At 38.0% G+C, this 18506-nt stretch overlaps 2 protein-coding genes and 1 long non-coding RNA gene across 4 annotated transcripts in view; 1 reads left to right on the top strand and 2 right to left on the bottom strand.

Annotated features, from left to right (window-relative positions):
• Window positions 1-5603, bottom strand: part of LOC309492462 (uncharacterized protein) — a 195276-nt gene extending 189673 nt beyond the window's left edge. Inside the window, exon 1 of the mRNA XM_082161454.1 lies at window positions 5574-5603. The gene's annotated coding sequence lies outside the window, so the exon portion shown is untranslated. The remainder of the gene's footprint in view (window positions 1-5573) is intronic.
• A 2761-nt stretch (window positions 5604-8364) lies between these two features.
• On the bottom strand, window positions 8365-11125 carry LOC309508669. Its single transcript, XR_014209659.1, has 3 exons — window positions 10439-11125; window positions 9157-9384; window positions 8365-8851 (listed from the first exon to the last, which is right to left on the bottom strand). It is a non-coding gene; the product is annotated as an uncharacterized lncRNA (long non-coding RNA).
• Window positions 11126-13657: 2532 nt separating this feature from the next.
• On the top strand, window positions 13658-18138 carry LOC309506598 (uncharacterized protein). Of its 2 annotated transcripts, XM_082180464.1 has the most exons (11): window positions 13881-13904; window positions 14593-14681; window positions 14921-15070; window positions 15198-15343; window positions 15460-15596; window positions 15721-15814; window positions 15905-16016; window positions 16105-16331; window positions 16555-16726; window positions 16856-16983; window positions 17175-18138. In XM_082180464.1, the coding sequence occupies exons 2-11, from the start codon at window positions 14600-14602 to the stop codon at window positions 17490-17492; spliced, it is 1566 nt and encodes a 521-aa protein (XP_082036590.1). In that variant the 5' UTR covers window positions 13881-13904; window positions 14593-14599; the 3' UTR covers window positions 17493-18138. The 2 variants fall into 2 exon arrangements, with proteins under 2 accessions (XP_082036589.1, XP_082036590.1); XM_082180463.1 differs by having other exon boundaries at window positions 13658-14681.
• Window positions 18139-18506: the final 368 nt, after the last annotated feature.

The raw sequence follows: 18506 nt of genomic DNA, 5'->3' as shown, positions 1-18506 counted from the left end.
TTTTTGTGCGCAAAAACAAACAAAAATAACGACTTTATTCTACTATTCATTTCCTTCTCTCTCGACCTCTAGTTGGTTCGCGTAGTGTTTTTGCACAGCGCGTCTGTGTTACACGTCACCACGTAGGCTCACTATTGGCCGACGCTGGTCATGTGTGTGATGCGTGATGACGTGCAACACAGACGCGCAGCGCAAAAACACTACGAGGCCCAGAGAGAAGGAAATGAATAGTAGACTAAAGTCGTTATTTTGTTTACATACATTTCTAAAAGTGTAGGAATTTAATAAAGTTTGTCACAGAAAAAAAATGTCCTTTGGTGTTATGCAATAACCTGACATTAAGTTGGGCAATATCATGGACAACTAAATTTAGTTGAAAGACCCCATTCAAGGTCATGTGACTGAAGACCCCTATGAAGCCCATGAGAAGTGCACATGGCAAGTATTTCTCTCAGAATTGTTCAAATATTTAACTATGTTCTCAGACCACTGCAGTTGTTAAGTTTTTTTGTCCTTTAGTGTGACACTCCTAAATTAAAATTTTTAATTAAAATGTGTATGTTTAACAGCAGGACTATGTAATATTATGCAAATGTATCATGCCAATTGCTAATAACAGTTCAGCTAGTATTAGCATGGTTATTAACTGCCACAAAAGCTCAAATGTCCTTTGGTGTGACAGAAAATGTCACATGAAATGTCATTTGGTGTGACGCTTTGGCCTGTCACACCATAGGACACAGATGTCACACCATAGGACAAGACCTCCTTAAGAAGCTTTTAAAACAAATATATAAAGTTTCAACAAAAAAAACAAATGTCCTCCTTTATTATTGTTACAATAAACACTATATATTCTGACTCTTTTTATGCAATGACTATCTTTGTCCTTTAGTGTGACGTTTTGTCCTATGGTTTGACAAACATAAAACAACAGAAAAATATACTTATTTTAAAATATCTTTTAAAAAAAGAGTCAAGTTTGGCATTAGGGGAGTTACAATAATATCTCCTCTTAAATAGGTACAATTTCAAACAGTTTCGAAAAAGTTTTATTGACATTCATAGGGAAAAGTTTATCAGGTTCATCTATCCATGTTGAAAATGATTCTAATTAGTACTTTCATGTAAAATAAATATCACTTTAAGAAAATAATGTTTTAATAATGTGAACAATTCTGTCTCAAGTATTTTTTTATGTTATTTAATAGAATTTCTTAGTACTTTTTAAATGTCACACCATAGGACACATTTACAGTACTGTTGAGTGAAAACGTGAAAAAAATATGTGAAGTCATTGACAAAATGAGTGACCACTACTATTTTCTGAAACTGCAGTTTTCATACTCCATAAATATATGTATTTTTTCTTAAAAAGTTTTGTTTTTCAAAAAAAGTACTTTTTCTTGGCCATTTGTCAACCAGATCTGACAAAGGACCTTCGCCTGGACCCGATGGCAACGCTGTGCTGAAGTGCCAACTAGTCTCTCCCTATGGAGGATCCCTTTACCACTCTACAGATAAAGCGTTGTCGGGAAAATTCATTTCGCTTACCACTCCGAAGTGACATAAATTTTGATACAGAATTTTATTTTATTTTAAGGAAAGACCAGTACTTTGTTTTGTCTAGGCCTATCTATTTATATTGCTAATCCTAACATTATTCTGCTTCTTCATTAAAATACAGGAATTAATATAATTTAAATTCTTCCAAATATAAATAAATGGTAAGAAAAACAGTTAAAATCATAAACAGAGAAATAAATGTATATAGTAATCATCAAATACCCTCAGTCTGCTGACACCAATGAAATGAGCTTTAAATGACATCAGCATAATAAATGAGGTGAAAACAGGAACTATTGTCATGAAATAAAGAGTGTTTTCAGCAGATCTGTTAATATTGATGAGCCTCAGACTATCAACACTCATTCAACAAGCCATTCAGGATCATCAGCAGATCATCCCACTTTATTCTGAGTGATTGCTGTTAGAAACACATTATTTGAGTCAGCATAAATTACAAAAGTCTATTAAACCGATCCATTGAAAAGACAATATTGTTATTTCTCACACTATGACATGGATAAAACATCAATAACACAAAAACACTCACTAATGACACTCATCTTCATCAACCACTACAGAGAAGTAATTACAGCAGCATAATATGTCCACATTAAGTTTGATCTTATCTACATTCATCACTATAAAGTAAAAGAAACTGAAAAAGATCATAAAACTTTTACAAATAAAGAGCACCACAAGAAGGGCAGAGCCGGGACGACTGAAACGCGGGACGGATGAATCATTGAGATTTCCTTGAAAACCACTCACGTCATGTACGTCAAATTTCGTCAGCACGTAAAGCACGCGATGCCTACCAGATCCGTGAAAACATACTGTTTCATGTGCCACTGTAATGATTAGAGATGCACCGATTACAATTTTCTGGGCCGATTCCGATTTTTCATTTTTTGACCTGCCGATACCGATTTTAGCCGATTCCGATTTCATTTTTTCTAACCACTTTACAGCACACACAAATATTTATTTTATATCTTTTCTGTAATAGAACATTTTACAATTTGCATAGTTCACACACATCTAAAGTGCAGTGTTGTGGAAGAACTATTTCCTTTTCCCATTCATTATCCAATCATTTTATATATATATATATATATATATATATATATATATATATATATATATGTATTTAGTATGTAGTATGTACTTGCTTCACTGCTCGCGACGCTCCTGCTTGATGCTCACGCGCTGCTCTTGCTTCCGTTGTGAATGCACTCATTGATTAACATGCACGCCGGAAAAAAATACGCGCTTGCGGTCTGAACGGACGTAATTCACGAGGTTTTCTACATGTGCTCCGTGTGCACGTGTGATGCTGATGTTGCGAGATGTTAATCATGCGGCACCCGAGTGCATTTGACCGGCATAAAATCGACATTTGTCAGACTGACCGGCCGGTCGCCGGTTACGGGCGATCACGTGAAAATCGGCCAATTGACCCTTCGCAGGGAGCTTGATTGACAGGTGATCTGACCAATCATACTTCGCCATCCGCCATTTTGTCCGACAAAGCAGTCAGGAGAGATAGCAGATTAACATGGGAGGATTTGAACTTGAAAAACGGAGTGTACTGACGCCTTTCCGCGGTTAAAACAACATTCCTTCTTATGTTTGTTCATGTTTATTTGAGGCTATAAATTAACTAGAAGGAAGAGATGATCGGTTCACGAGCAGCTTTAACTGATGCTCTACAGCGATCTGTCGCGACACATTAAAGAGCCACAAAACGGTATTTATTTTTCAATTTCTTTTAAAAAATGACCAAATTTGAAAGATGAGACTTTGTTTAATATGTTTAATATCAAACGTAACCGAAAAGTAACCTGGTCTGTCCTGTCTGTCAGCGTGTTGTCAGTCTCCTCTCTGCTCCGCAATGTATTTTTCACTGCGTGAGAACATGGCGTGGCGTGAGAACGGCGTAGCTTTTCGGACATAGCGACAGTAACTAAGGGGGGCGGGTCTTTGCGAACGGTCAATTCCGGTCACCAGCCGATCAATCGGTGTATCTCTAGTAATGATAATACGGAAGGTGTATTAGTACTACAACACACCCTTAATTGTGTAATATCAGAGTTTTTTAGTTTAAGGGCAAAACGTTTTTGTTTGAGGCGCTGTCGGGACGGTTGAAACAAGTGTTAAACCTGGTCATAGGAAAACTAATTTTCTTCATAATAGCAGGCTATTCAACTAGCAAACATGCAATATGACTCAAGGAAGAAATGTAAGAAAATTAGTTGTAAACGGATTTGTCTGTCTTCGTCAAAATAGCCTATTATGGCTCGTTTCCTCTGAGCGGTACGGTACAGTACAGTACGGTTCAGTAAACCATGATCCGGCTAGCGTTTCTATCGCCAACAGTACCCTTACTTGATAGGCGTGGTGTTTGCCGAAAAGAAGCGATCGACATCATTTTCGCACGAATAAGAAAAGAAAGCGTAGAAAGTGGCATAGTAAACAACAATGGATGACATACACCAGATCTTGTTCTTGCTTCTCGACATGTTTGTCACAAGTGCCGACATTAGGCGTTTCTCAATACCAAGTACGCAAAGTTCGGACTTGCTTGCTCTGCTACTTTGTATTTTTAGGCAACAATAAAACAAAAGTGTTATAAAACACCACTCTCCCTCTTTTCGTTTTCATTTAAATAAATTTTAAACATTATAGGCACACAAATGTGGTTGAGGCAACGCGTATTGATTATATTCACTGCATATGGGTCAATGACGTGACGGGTCATTTTTTTGTCCAAAGGCCTTGATAATAATAATAATAAAAAAAAATATATAACATCCAAAGTATGTAAGGTAGTGCAACTTGATCTCTTTAACTGAAGCCAAAAGGTATTAATTATATTTTACTACATAAAGGTATTTTTTAAGATTTTGAAGTGTCAAAAGGTCGGTTTAACTATCCGAAGGCCAATACAGCAATTTCATTTGTGATTAAAATATCTTAAAATGTAATAAATTTGTATATTTTTTTTTTATTCTGGCATGATTTTATAACATTATACATCAACATAGTGCAAAATGGTATTAAAATTCTGTGTAGAAGTCGTTGCTTTGTAATGAGAAAGAATGTACGGAAAAATTATTTGGTGGCAAATTTTGTCCATCTTGTAAAAAACGACAAAAAAGAGTGTTAGCCTAATTGATTGTACAAACAACAAAATCTTATTGTTAACACCTAGGTAAACTAAAAAAAATGGTTTCAAATATAGTTATATCTCCATTCTATTTTTTTTTTACACTTTTAAAAACCTTATTCATCAATGACCCATGTATAACGTTAGCCTATTTACAGAATAACACATGATACTAGAACACGTATGTGAGTTCAGGTTGTTGATAAAAAATAAATAAATAAAAAACACTATCTGTAACCTTCTTAGAAAACGACGTTTATCTGAAAAGTGCTTCAACTGTCCCAGCTCTCCCCCACTATTGTTCCAAGAGTAAAACGCTATTCATATTTATTAGTATTGCTTTAATGTCTCACGTGGATCATCTTAGGCTCAATGTAAAGCATTTAGCAGTCTCTGCTCCAGTATGACACTTGATATCGATTCACATTAATTCCCTTCACAGATCTCAAACTTTGACTTTTGACTTGACGAGACAATCACACAAACGAACACAAAATCGCTCAGGGGTGCGTTTCCCAAAACCATAGTTGCTAACTAAGTTAGCAACTTTGTTGGTTGCAAGGCAATTTCCCATTGCCAACCAACTAAGTTGCTAACAGGTTATCAACTATGGTTTTGGGAAACGCACCCAGGTCTGAATGAACTCAACATATTCTCCTCATGCTCGCTGCTGCTGCACTAAATGTTTATATCAGAAGGAAGACGCCAGAAAAGACGCACAAGTATCGCTGTGATCGATGAAAACAATACAGAAATGAGCCTGTCGCTTAGTCAAACTGTATAAAGTGTGTGTGATGGTTGAGTAAATATGAGAAATACCGTGAACTGCTCTCCTCACCTCAGTAGACTCGACGCCAAAACTCTCAATGAGGGAAGAGAGAATTCAGAGCATTAACTTAAGTTGTGTCAGTGTAACGTTATCGATAGCTAGCCTAGTCTAACCGTAAACTAGTTGGCTAACGTTACTGCCATACAAAGCCATAGTAACGTTATCTGATCGGTTTTGAAACATCTGTTCTGTTTTGTCTTGTGTCAAAGTCTCCAGCTGGTTCAATTGTTTTCAGTTTCATAGAAACGAGGGTGTTAAATTTGTTGTAGGCTAACTGCAAAATACAACCTAACGTTATCAAGGCATCGACTTGATGTTTCTCCCATAGACTGTTATTCACGGTTATTCACGGATCAGGCAGCTCTAAATTACTCTTTACAAGTTCCTTATTTAAAATATAATAATGAGCAGTGTAACTACAGTATTTCAATGATTTTACTAAAGTAATGTTACATATTACATTTGATTTGATTACTTTTTTACATTTCTGTCAAATATTAACCATTTTCAAATAAACGGGGTAGTGTTAACCTTATTCAGCACTGAAATCTGTCAAACTTCTTTCAAAGTCCTTCATCACATATTAATATTAAAATAGCTTAATTTCAGAGCACCACAAAGTCAGACTGTAAGATCGTTCTTAGGTCACATACCAATTATCATAACATAAAAACTGCAATGGTACTGTTTTTAAAATCATGTGTAGTAAGCCTAAGTGTACAGTAAGTGTGTGTGTAAACATGCTTTAATGAAGTAGACTTCAAAAGCTTTTGAATTTGAGCTTACAGTTCTTTCATCAACCTGTCTTTTACATAAACATTACAAAATAGATACTTTAACTTAGTCCTCAGATAGAGGAGGGTTGCTGCTAGCTCCGTTAAGGTATTTCTGTCCCTCCCAAACTGCATTGAAATGGTATGTTTAGCAGCCAGAATAAAAAAAATTTCAGGGGGAGAAACCCCCTTACCCCTCCTAACATGATCCATATCACCCGTCAAAACAATTGCAACGTCTCAGATTGTGCCCCCCCCAGAATTTTGGCTTGCATGACGCCCCTGATAAAATACAACAGTAAATCTATATAAATAATCAGCATACAGTCCATGTTTTTGTCAATTCATTGTTTAATTGTTGATAAATTTTTTTCATAAAAACACTATCATGGGGTATGCATCACATCCAAAACATGCACAAAAGCTGTAAGAACATTATAAACAAACTAACTACTTAAAAGCTATTCATTTACCACTAGGCCTACTTTTTACCAGTCTATGGTACCGTACAGGTACCATAGACAGGTACAGCGGTTCTCGGACCACCAGTACAGAACCGAGAACTGTTTCTTTCGGACACGTTCGATACGGAGAACCGATGAGCTGATGAGCTGAGCATGCGTGCAATTCTTTCAGAGGGACGAAATGCATGTTTCTTGTAGCCTATTTTATTGAACATCAATAAGTGTAACAAAATAAAACATGTTAGAAACATGTTTATCTCATAGGCTACTGCCTTTTCACTGTATTATTTTAAAGATTGGAAACACAATGAATGGACTGTAAAACTAAACATTTATTATTATACTAAAACATTATTATCTGCAACAGATCATTTAATTTCGAAGTAAGTTGATATACATTTTTGACGTAATCTCTTGCCTAGGTTTTAAAGGGTGCAAAGTAAATGTTTATAATGTGTTAATCAAAACATAACGTATTAAACATACTGGAGATATGCATCAAGTTTTTAGCTTTGTCGACTGAATAAGCCTAGTAAGGTTTCAGTAGTTCTCAGCTCACACACAGGCGGTTCTCGAGTCAAGAACTGGTTGTTGCAGCAGTTCTCGGATCACCAGCACAGAACCGAGAACTGTTTCTTTCGGACGCGTTCGATACGGAGAACCGACGAGCTGGAGAGACTGCGCATGTGTGATCGCACCGTCTCTGAACCGAACTTTCTTTTGGCCAATTGATGTGCTGTGCTGCTGATACATGAGCACGGGTGAACCAGGACTTGAATGAGGGGCTGAATTCAGCTAAATGTAAGTTTATTTACAAATAAAATAAAAATGATGAAGACCATTTATTCACTTTAAGACATGTAAAACATCCCCAGCAAACATGCTCCTTTGGGGCCCGAATGGGGCCCTTGCGGGCAGCCCACTGTGGGCCCAGATACCGGCGTGAAATGCGGGGCACATGTGGGCCCCACACTATGGGGCCCAGGTGGGGCCCCATCGGGACAGCCCAAAGTGTGGGCTGACTGTGGGCTAGCCCACACTAACCATTGGGGCCAGTTGTGGGCCCACAGCAAACCCCTTAGGGACCTGTGTGGGACCACTGTGGGCCCAGATACCAGCGTGAAATGCGGGGCACATGTGGGCCCCAGGTAGGGCCCCATCGGTAGAGTAGAGTGTAGAGTGAGCCCCCATTGGGGCCAGTTGTGGGCCCACAGCAAGCCCACGCTATGGGCAAAGTGTGGGTATACTGTGGGTACATTGGGTTAAGTGTGGGCATACTGTGGGTACACTGTGTGGGCATACTGTGGGTACACTGGGAAAAGTGTGGGCACACTGCGGACAATGCAAAGATGTATTGTAATATACCTGTGGCCTTAAACAACAAGATTAGTTTGGTTGTACTTTGCATTTGCCACAATACATGCAAAATAATTGCACTTGGTGAAAGTCAAAGTAGTACATTAGAAGTCATATGTTTCAAATAATTTCATTTATTCACAGTCATGTAAAATATATATATATACACAATACATTACCGTTCAAAAGTTTGGGGTCAGTACATTTTTTAAAATACTTTTGAAAGAAATCCCTTCATCTCATCAAAGCTGCATGTATTTAATAAATACATTAAAAAGAGTAATATTCTGAAATATTGTTGCAACTTAAGATAACTGTTTTCTGGTTTAATCTATTTTACAAAGTAATTATTCCTGGGATGTTAAAAATTTATGTTAATAATTTATTACAGTAGCCAGCATCCAGTCGTCAGCATGTAAATCGTGAAAACAAATCAGGAACGTTTGAACAGAACTGTCAAAAGAGCAGCATTTATTTTAAATAGATTTTGAGTAAAACAAAAAAAAATTGGATTATGAATCCTCTAATACAATAAATCAATCCCCTCGGATACCAGAAGATCTTTGCCAGATCTCAAGTCTTCTGGTTCTTCTGCTCCTTCCACCATCCCAGTCTCTTGCATTATGATTTAACAGGATCAGGATCAACCCCTTCGGATGCTGCGGCCTGGCTGTTTTTTGTGTCAGTTTTTTCTCTAAAGTGAGAAAAAAACAACAACAATTGAAATGTTAACATAAAATTTTTTACAAAAACAAAACAAAAACAAGGGTTGTTCCAAGTGTAATTTATATATGACTGGAGAAACCTGAAAATAATTAGAGTTCCGGAAAAATAGTTACAGGTGTTTATTATTATTAAAAAACTAATTTAGGCAGTGTTGTTGAAGGAGAAACATACAGAAAGTGAACCAATTGAGGGCATGATGAAATAAGAGCATGAGAACAGTTTACTAAAATTATCAACACAACGTAAAGAATAATTTTGTCAACTTGTACTCACACTCATGTCATTCCAAACCTGCATGATTTCTTCTGTGGAAGATGATATTTTGAAAAATGACTCAATAAAAAGTAAATGGGATCCAATGGGATTTTCATTGTATGAACAAAACAGATTAAACATAATTCAAAATATCTTCTTTTGCATTCCACAGAAAAAAGTAAATACATGTTTGGAACAACATGAAGAACAATCCTTTTAATGTCTTTATCAATAAATCATTGATAGCTTTAAAGGTAGGGTAGGTAATCATTTTTCTAAAAAAAAAACATTCCAAATTTGTTTAAACTGTCTTTATATACCAATACATAATTAAAATGTAAGTACTCTGAAAAAGAAAATTAAAAAATCGAGTGACTGTAGACCTTTTAATCTGCAATAAACACAGCTCATTATTTCCATTCACTCCACCCCCTCCCTTCTGAGCTCCTTCCAAAGCCACGCCCCCAAAACACATGAACGCGCGACGCCAAACGCTCAGGCTGGAACAAGACGCATTTATTACCTGAGACGAGTGGAGAGGAAGGAGCACAGTGCATACAGTGACATCATGTCAGAATCACATGTAATAAAATACCTAACTTTATCACTATGAATATAAACAAATGAGATTTCTTTTAGTACTCACTATCAAGCTAGCATATCGATAATGGTAAAGTTTCATTCGGTAACGAGCTATATTTATAAGGCAAAACTAAAAACAGGTTGCATTGATACACGTTTTTCCATTACCATCAGTTACACTGTGATGAAGATGAATTTCGTGTAAGATTCATAACATATACGGTGTTTTGCATGTAAGAGTTTCCATGATGAAAACATTGTTGACTCTAATGAAGACTAACGTTAACGTACACTCCGAGAAAAGTACCGCATCGTCGGTTCGAGGACAGGTCCGGGGTTGAGGGCGAAGCAGAGGAGGTCGTTCAAGAGCGCGGGCAGGGTCCGAGGAAGTAGTTTTTGCCTTGTTTGCCTTCGCTGACTGCATATGCAGGTGCTTTGAGCTGAATATTTCCGGGAACGGTGACATGTGATGAGTGCACGCAGGGCAGCGCGCGCAGTGGGGCTCGGGCACGAGACATGAAGGCATCTGATTGGTTCTTTACATTCGCACCGAATGGCAGTGATTGGTCAGAGTTTTTACTGTCCTGCAGCTGCTACAGAGGTCTGATTTTTTTCATTCCTTTTTCTAAACACATAATGTATTGACTACTATCAGGATGGAAGGACCATTTCACCCAGTATAAAAAAAAGTGTTTCTGAACAGGATTACCTACCCTACCTTTAACTTGCAGCCTGAATATGTCATTTTTATTTAAAAAAATAGAGGGAATGTGTCCGACAGTCAAAAATGTACTTGCACAGAAAAAGAGTGACCTGTGCCTGAGTGGCTCTTTTGGGTTTATTATTTAGCTGTTTGACACATCACAATTAAGGAAAAAAGAGAGAAGACAACTGAATATTAGTCAAATATTACATAAATCTATACAAATAAAAATGATTATTTTTTCATCAGTGATTATTGACTAATTAATATGTCAGGAGTTCTCATCTCTGGTCCTCGAAGTGCACTGTCTTGCAGTTTATGTCCAGACCTGATCAATCTCACTTGCTCTTTTAACCAAAAGAGCTTGATTAGCTTGTCCAGGCGTGCTGGACCAGGGTTGGTGCTAAAGTCTGCAGGACAGTGGTCCTCAAGGGCCAGAGCTGAGGTCCCCTGCAAAATGTTCTGAACATGACTAGATGGATCACTTACAGCAGTGGTGTCCAGTCCTGGTCATGGAGGAGTTTAGCTCCAGCCTGTCTGTAGTGTCTGCTGATCCTGAAGACCTCGATCAACTGGTTCAGGTCTGCTTAACTGGGGTTGGAGCTCAATTCTGCAATCAGGATTAGACTGCAATAAATACTGAAAAGAGAGAGGACAAACAACATTTCAAATACAGTATTTAATGTTGATCTTAACTTTAAGATGAATAAATGCTGTAGAAGTAATTGTTCCCTAATTGTTGGTTCATGTTAACTAAAGCTAACAAAATGAAACCTTATTATAAAGTGTTACCATTTATTAATAATGAGAGAGTCGGCCATACTAGTATAACATTAATTAATAGGAATCTTAAAGTGGTTCAAACTAGGCTACTGTATTCATGTTAACACTAGGCACAAATGGCATTATAGCACTCCTTTCATTTGCCCTCCAGATGGGCGTTCCTATAATGGTGTGAGTCATGTGACGTCACGTGAAATCAATGAATTAACCGTCCAGTGATATTTTTACGTTAAATAAATTAGTTTACTTTCATTCACACATTTGGAAATTGCCAGCAAAACCTTTACAATACTATCAAAATCTCTCATATACTGTACACATACAATGTGATTAAAAGCCTAAATTACAGCTCAAGTTAACCTGCCTCTAGCTAGTAACAGTTAGCTGCTACTGTTAACTTAACGGTTGAGATGCTAGCGGACTTTTCCTGAAGACACTAAATCATTTCTATAAAGTAAATATTCAACGGAAGCGTGTCATTTACATTAAAGAATGTGTCAGAAGCATTTGTATGTACTATTTGTGTAAGTTTGGGGACTAAATTGAAAGTAGTGAAAACAACAGTGAGAGACGGAGTTACTGCTTGTGTCAGTTGAGCTGTCGTCCCGTTTCCATGGTAACGCCCTCCGCTCCAGTTCAAATGCGGCTCGAATGTTCAGCGCGAGCGCCCATTATTAAAACACGTAAAAGTCACGCAGCATTTACATAAACATAGAATTGATGGAGGGAATTATTTGATAATCAGATAAAATATCTTGAACTTTGGTTTGTTCCATTTGTTCCTATTTTAATAAAACCTGTTTAAGTATAACCTCAGTGAGATCAATTATGCAATATAATAACTTAAAAATATCCATTAGGGAACGTTCTCTATAAGTTACTTTTAGGTTATTCAAAAAATAACCACCCTGCAACGTTCTGGGAACGTAATTTTATGGTTGCAAAATAATAACTTAAAAATAACCATTAGGAAACGTTCTCTATAAGTTTTTTTTAGGTTATTTAAAAGTAACCACCCAGCAACGTTCTGGGAACGTTATTTTATGGTTACATAAAAATAAAACCAAAAAGAATGTTCCCCTAATGTTAGTATTTGGTTCCCCAAAAAATAACCAAACAGGAACCAAAAACTAACGTTAGGGGAATGTTCTGTGTTAACTGGGTGGTCTGTCTGACTTTATCAGTCTGTCTGGGAACAGCTGCAACAAGCAAACAGGTAAAGATAGTACTTGTCTTGGTATCTTGTTGACTGTGTGCAGTTTTAGTTAAGTATGGGATGGACTGTTGAATGAAATAACATTTATGACATTTTACAGGATCGTTAAAATAGTTTGATTAACCCTGAGCTTCTAATCTTAAAACAATTATTTAACTGTACTGTTATGGTGGGTTGCCCACAGTAAACCCTCATGGTGGCCCCACAGTGAAAAACAGCTATGGGCCCACAGTAAATCCTAATGGGGGCCCAAATGGGTAAAACTGCTATGGGCCCAGCATGGGCTAACCCGCTAGGGGCCCGTGTGGGTTTTTCTGTGGGCAGTCCCACAGTGGGTTGCCCACAGAAAATCCTAATGGGGGCCCAAATGGGTAAAACTGCTATGGGCCCCGCATGGTCTAACCCGCTAGGGGCCCGTGTGGGTTTTTCTGTGGGCAGTCCCACAGTGGGTTGCCCACAGAAAATCCTAATGGGGGCCCAAATGGGTAAAACTGCTATGGGCCCCGCATGGGTTAACCCACTGGGGGCCCGTGTGGGTTTTCTGTGGGCAGTCCCACAGTGGGCTGCCCACAGTAAATCCTAATGGGGGCCCAAATGGGCCCGAAAGGGTTTGCCCTTGCCCACACTGTCCCACAGAAAACCCACACTTACCCACAGTGGGCCCACACTGGCATGTTTGCTGGGTCCGCGTTTGTGCATCGCCTTAGGCCTACTAGCCTACAGGGTTCATTCTCAAAATGTAAATGTAAGAAACCTATCCAAGATGATTATGAAGATGAGTACTATTATTTAACTGAAGTTATGATTACAAATGCCTTTATTTGAATGTATATTTATCCGCCGGGATGATAGAATTGACGTCATTACGTGATGACGTTAAAGAACTGGTGAACCGGTTTTTTGAACCGGTTCATTGAAACGAACTGTCCGAAAGAACCGGTTCGCGGAAAAGAACCGGACTTCCCATCACTAGAAGAGACGGCGCGAGCGAGCGGTGACGTCATCGGCCGCCAAGGAGACGCGCCTATGGCAAGCCGTATTAGCATTAAATACCCCTGGCTGTACTAGTGTAATTTAGTTTTGACTAGACAGAATTCAAATTCCAAATATCTTAATTCCAATTTTGACTTGTCGTAAATGGAATTAATATCTACAATGTGATTAAGACTAGTCATAATATGCATTGAAGATATCTACAATGCTATTTTGATTAGACATACTTTTTGCACTACACAGTAAAAAATGGGGTGTTAATATTACAGAGTAAAGTTATTTTAACCCAGAGAGAGTATTTCCAACATTTTGGAGAGTAAAGTTGCTCTATCAGTGGAGTTAAAAGTGAGTGTAAAAATCTGCAGAAACGCATGACAATTTCAACTCTAGCAGTGATGAATACCCGCCACTCTGCTGTGCTGAAGATTGGCACGTTTGTCGGTGGAGGAAGATCGCTCTGGAGTAACGTTAGGCCACTGATATTGCTAGGTAAGTAATAAAGTATAAAACGGTATTTTTTAACTTTACATCATTTTAGAGTTGTGCTGATATTAGTTGAGGTCATAATACAAGTAACCAGCTAGAGCAATCCGTATCGGTAACTGTGTTTCTTTAAGTGTTGCAATATTTTCACGAATGATTTTGGTCAGAATGATTTATGCGTAAAATAACGTTAGCTCGGTCGATATAACAACAAAATATTTAATACCTATTTTTTTTTAGCTTCCCAGGCAACGTTAATCTGGGTTTTTTTATATATACTGGTAATGTTAGCATGCTTCTGATTGTTAATGTTGGTCTTATAAAACGATAACTTAGATCACTGATTGCATGACGTGTTTGTTTAACATGGCTTAACCATTTTAACGGGTTACTGTTTGAACTAAAATAGCTAATGAGCTAGCTAACTTTGGCACAGTTATTTGGTAGCTAGTGGGACACCGTGCCTCGAAACTTTAACTAGCCTAAGTTAACGTTAACCCATTTGCTGCAGAAAATAGCCTAACGTTATATTCAACCAGCATAACTTTGTCTTCTTCAGCCACCCTTTGCAATTGCAGTGTAACATCTTAAGTAATGCATAGAGCATTGCCACTACTGAGAGAAATGGATAGGTAACTCTTAGTTGAACCAGCCCTAAATTATGATTTTGAATATATATTTTCTTTGTTAACAGGGGCAAAATGCTGTTGCGTGTTCAATTCGGGGAAGAGCAGAAATATGTCAAGCTGTCTGAGCTGACATTCGATGCTTTCTTGAAAGAAGGTGGGTACATTAGGTTAAAGCAAAATACATCACCCAATGATACAGCATTAACCTATTATGTTATGATATCTAGTTAGGTCAATAATCATTTCTGCTGTGCTTTATATTTACAGTTACATAAAATCGGGTGCAGATACTTGTCTTTCATCATTTTGTGAATACATGAGGCAAACTTAAAAATGACCTTTGATTCTTGTGAGAAGGGAATGCATGTTTTTTTATTTAATTTTTTTAAACAGCGTGTCTAAAATTCAACATACCAGAAAGCAGGCAGCCAGACATTAAGGTGTATGACCAGTCAGACACAGAAGTTGACACAGAGGTTTTTGAAGAAATAGTGAAGGAGTCACCTGGAACTTTCAGAATCATGCTGGGCAATGGAGGACTTGGTATTCATTCAGACAATTCACAAATTAGTTTGTTTAGTTTAAAGGCCGGAATGAGAACATTTATTGTCTTAAAAATAACTGTTTCTTGTAATATGTTTCTGTTTTGTACAAATTTCATAATGAACAGGTGCCTCTCAATCATCATCATGCTCGGGTACATCTGATGACACCGTCATCCTGAATTTCACGATATGTGACCCTGTTGAAGAAGAAGCCGCTGCCGAAGGAAGCCAGCCTAAAAGGCCATGCCACATAAACTACGAGGCAAAAGCGGTAAGTGGTGGAAATTGCTGTTGTTTCACCATGGGAAGTGTTCTTTAGATAACTATTTTTTTCAGCATTACATATGGTTTTACAATAACGGAAAGCACATTTTATTCCACCTATAGTTGATTGAAAAAATCCTAACATCAAAGCCTGGTGGTGAACGCATTATGCAAGAGTATGGAAAAACCAAATCTCTGACAGATGCCACCAGAAGACAGATGATTAACATACTTGCTGCTGAGATGACAGAAACACATGGGTAAGCATTAAGCATATAGATGGGCTGTAAAGAAACATTGTTATTGTTGTACAGTTATTAATTATGTAAATTGTGTTGTGCAATGTCAGTTGAGTGTGATGTTAAATTTGAATTCATATGCTAGGACATCCCCCCCCAAAAGTGTCAGAGTGATGTATGCACAGGGGATAGTAGCTTTGGTTCCCTATCTAGAAGACCCATACTCACAGCATGGATATGTAAGTAAATGGGTTATTGCAAAATTATGCACATATTCACTCTTTGAAATGTTAATAGTACTCCTTTATAATTTATTTATAATCACATAGGAACATTACTACGATCCGGAGAGTGGTTCGGGATACCTTGCATGGCGATTGAAGACCATACAAAGAAAAACAGCAGAGGAGAGAGGTGCCTCAGTTAGCAAATCTCCTAAAGGTATGTTTACTGACCAGTGACATGTGATTATAATGGTGACCTGTGAATTGTACAGAAATGAGTTCTTAACATTGTATTTTGTCTTAAGTTGGTGGGCCAGGCCGTGGTCGTCAGCTCGTCAGCCCTTCAGCCCTTCAGCCATCTGATGAGGATGTGGAAGCAGCTATTTCTGTTTTGAGACACTCTGCTGATGAAAAGACTGTCCGTGAGAAGATGGAAATGACCTTCATATATCGGCAAGCAATGGTCAACGATGAAGCCAAATCATCAGATGTCTTCTTGGTCTTCCCACGATTTCTGGACACACCAGGACTGGTATGACATCTTAATTAACTTCGTATTTTGAGCACTTCTTGCGTTGTTGTTGCTTTTGCCTCTTTATGATGACTCGCTGAATTTTGTCCTAATTTGTAAGTCGCTTTGGATAAAGGCGTCTGCTAAATGACTAAATGTAAATGTAAATTCACTGCATCACCAAAATATCCAATGTAGCATTAGGTATCACTCATCACTTCTGTCTATGTTTGTTACATTGCAGATAGAACAAGATTTCAGACTTCTGTTTGGTGAGGCCACGGCCAACAAATTCTTGGAGAAGTGGCCAACCACTTTCAAAGCAAAAGTAATAAAGGAAAGCCATGGACTTGTACCCACCATAGAACTCTTGGATTTGATGCGCAATGCTGAGTCAGCTGCTGAAGTTGAGAATGGTATGGATGGAACTGTTTTACTTTTTTAATGTAGGTGTTTAGTGTACATTTTCGTAATGGTGCAAGTTGTCAATTTGAATGCTATGCTATGGCATAATGTTAACCAGGTTTTAATTTACTTATTTGTAGGCTGGGACAGTGACATGTCTGCCATCTTGCTGCTGCTACATTTGCTACCACCATCTGCACAAGGTAGAAAGAGGCCGGGAAAGCTGTCTGCATATCAAGCTGTAGATCAGCTCATCAGATTTCAAAAGGTATGCTTAAAGGATTAGTTCACTTATAAAAATTGTTTTGCTGATTATTTACTCTTTAACTATTTACTGTTTAACTAATCCTTTAACAGTTGTTTATAATATATATTCCATCACCTTGTCACCAGAGGTGATCTGATCTATTGTCAGAAGTTAGTCACCAAAACAATTCTGTTGAATGTGTTTTGTTGTAGGTTGGAACCAGTGTGCAGCAGCATCTAGACAACATCACCCAAAGCAGTCAGCCCTACCTTCTCGCCCAGGGATCCACACAGAGCACCATTCACTCCTACTTCATTGTGGTTGACAAGCATGCACTTCCATGCAAGGCAACAGGTTCAGTTGGAGCTTTTGACGAACTCTTTAAAGCCCATTACGTCTTTGGTACGTCATACAGTTTTTCCCTGTGCAGCTTTTTCACTTTTGTGCAAACAACCATCTATAACATCGACATGGGGGAAACAAAGGAGACTCCTAGAGTTGCAGAGTTGCGAGCAAGAATGGTGCGTTAGTTGAGATAAAACGATGAAGTGTTTTCTTTGCAAAAGTGACCATGGAAGTCCAAACAACCTTGTTAAACACTTTAAGGTAATTCATGGGCTATGTACAGGCAGGACTCTTTTTCTGAAGTGTGTTCAAGAAGGATGCTCACGTTCTTTTGGTAGTTTTTCTGGTTTAAGAAAGCATCTTAATAAGTGCCATGGAAGCAGTTTAGTTGATTCTGTTGAATATGATCGTTCATATCCTCAAAGTACCGTCAATACAGGTAATGTTTCTCATGTTGAAGAGTCGACTGAATATTTAGAGGCCGAGTCACAGTTATCTTCGCCATACATTGTAAATAGTTGTTCAGCTGTAATATCTGATCTAAAGGCAGCAGGTGTTGGTCAAAGTACAGTGAATTCTGGAGTGATTTCCATGGAAGAGATCGTTCAAGATATCCATCAGCATGCTAAAGAGACAGTGATAAAGCATGTATTTAGTAATGAAAGAGAAACGGAAATGTGCAAGAAAGTTGAGGCGTGTTTTGAGGGGTTAGAGAATCCTTTCACAATTCTAAATTCGGAATACAAGCGATCAAAATTTATGACTGACAAGTGGGAAATAGTAGAACCAGTTGAATGTGTGATTGGTTCAAGATTTAACACAAGACGAAATAAAAAGACTGGAACATATGATCAGGTAGTAGTTCAAGATAAATTCATGTATATTCCAATTTTATCTACACTGCAGTCAATATTTAAAAGTCAGTATGTTGCAGAAATGTTGCAAAGCTCAGATACCAGCGACTCTAGACTGAGGGATATCTTTTTTTAAAAGTCACCCCCTGTTCTCAACTGAGAAGCAGACAATACAGATCCAGATGTTCTATGATGACTTTGAGGTCGCCAACCCTCTGGGTCCTAAGCGAGGTATTCATAAATTGGGTGGAGTATATTTTACTTTAAGAAACTTCTCTCCAAAATGGAATTCTTTTTTGGCTAACATACACCTGTGCGCCTTATTTCATACTCAAGATGTTAAAC

Source organism: Leuciscus leuciscus, assembly GCF_965113295.1.
Source record: "Leuciscus leuciscus genome assembly, chromosome: 1".
Taxonomy (NCBI): domain Eukaryota; kingdom Metazoa; phylum Chordata; class Actinopteri; order Cypriniformes; family Leuciscidae; genus Leuciscus; species Leuciscus leuciscus.
This window is presented reverse-complemented; position numbering and strand designations above follow the sequence as displayed.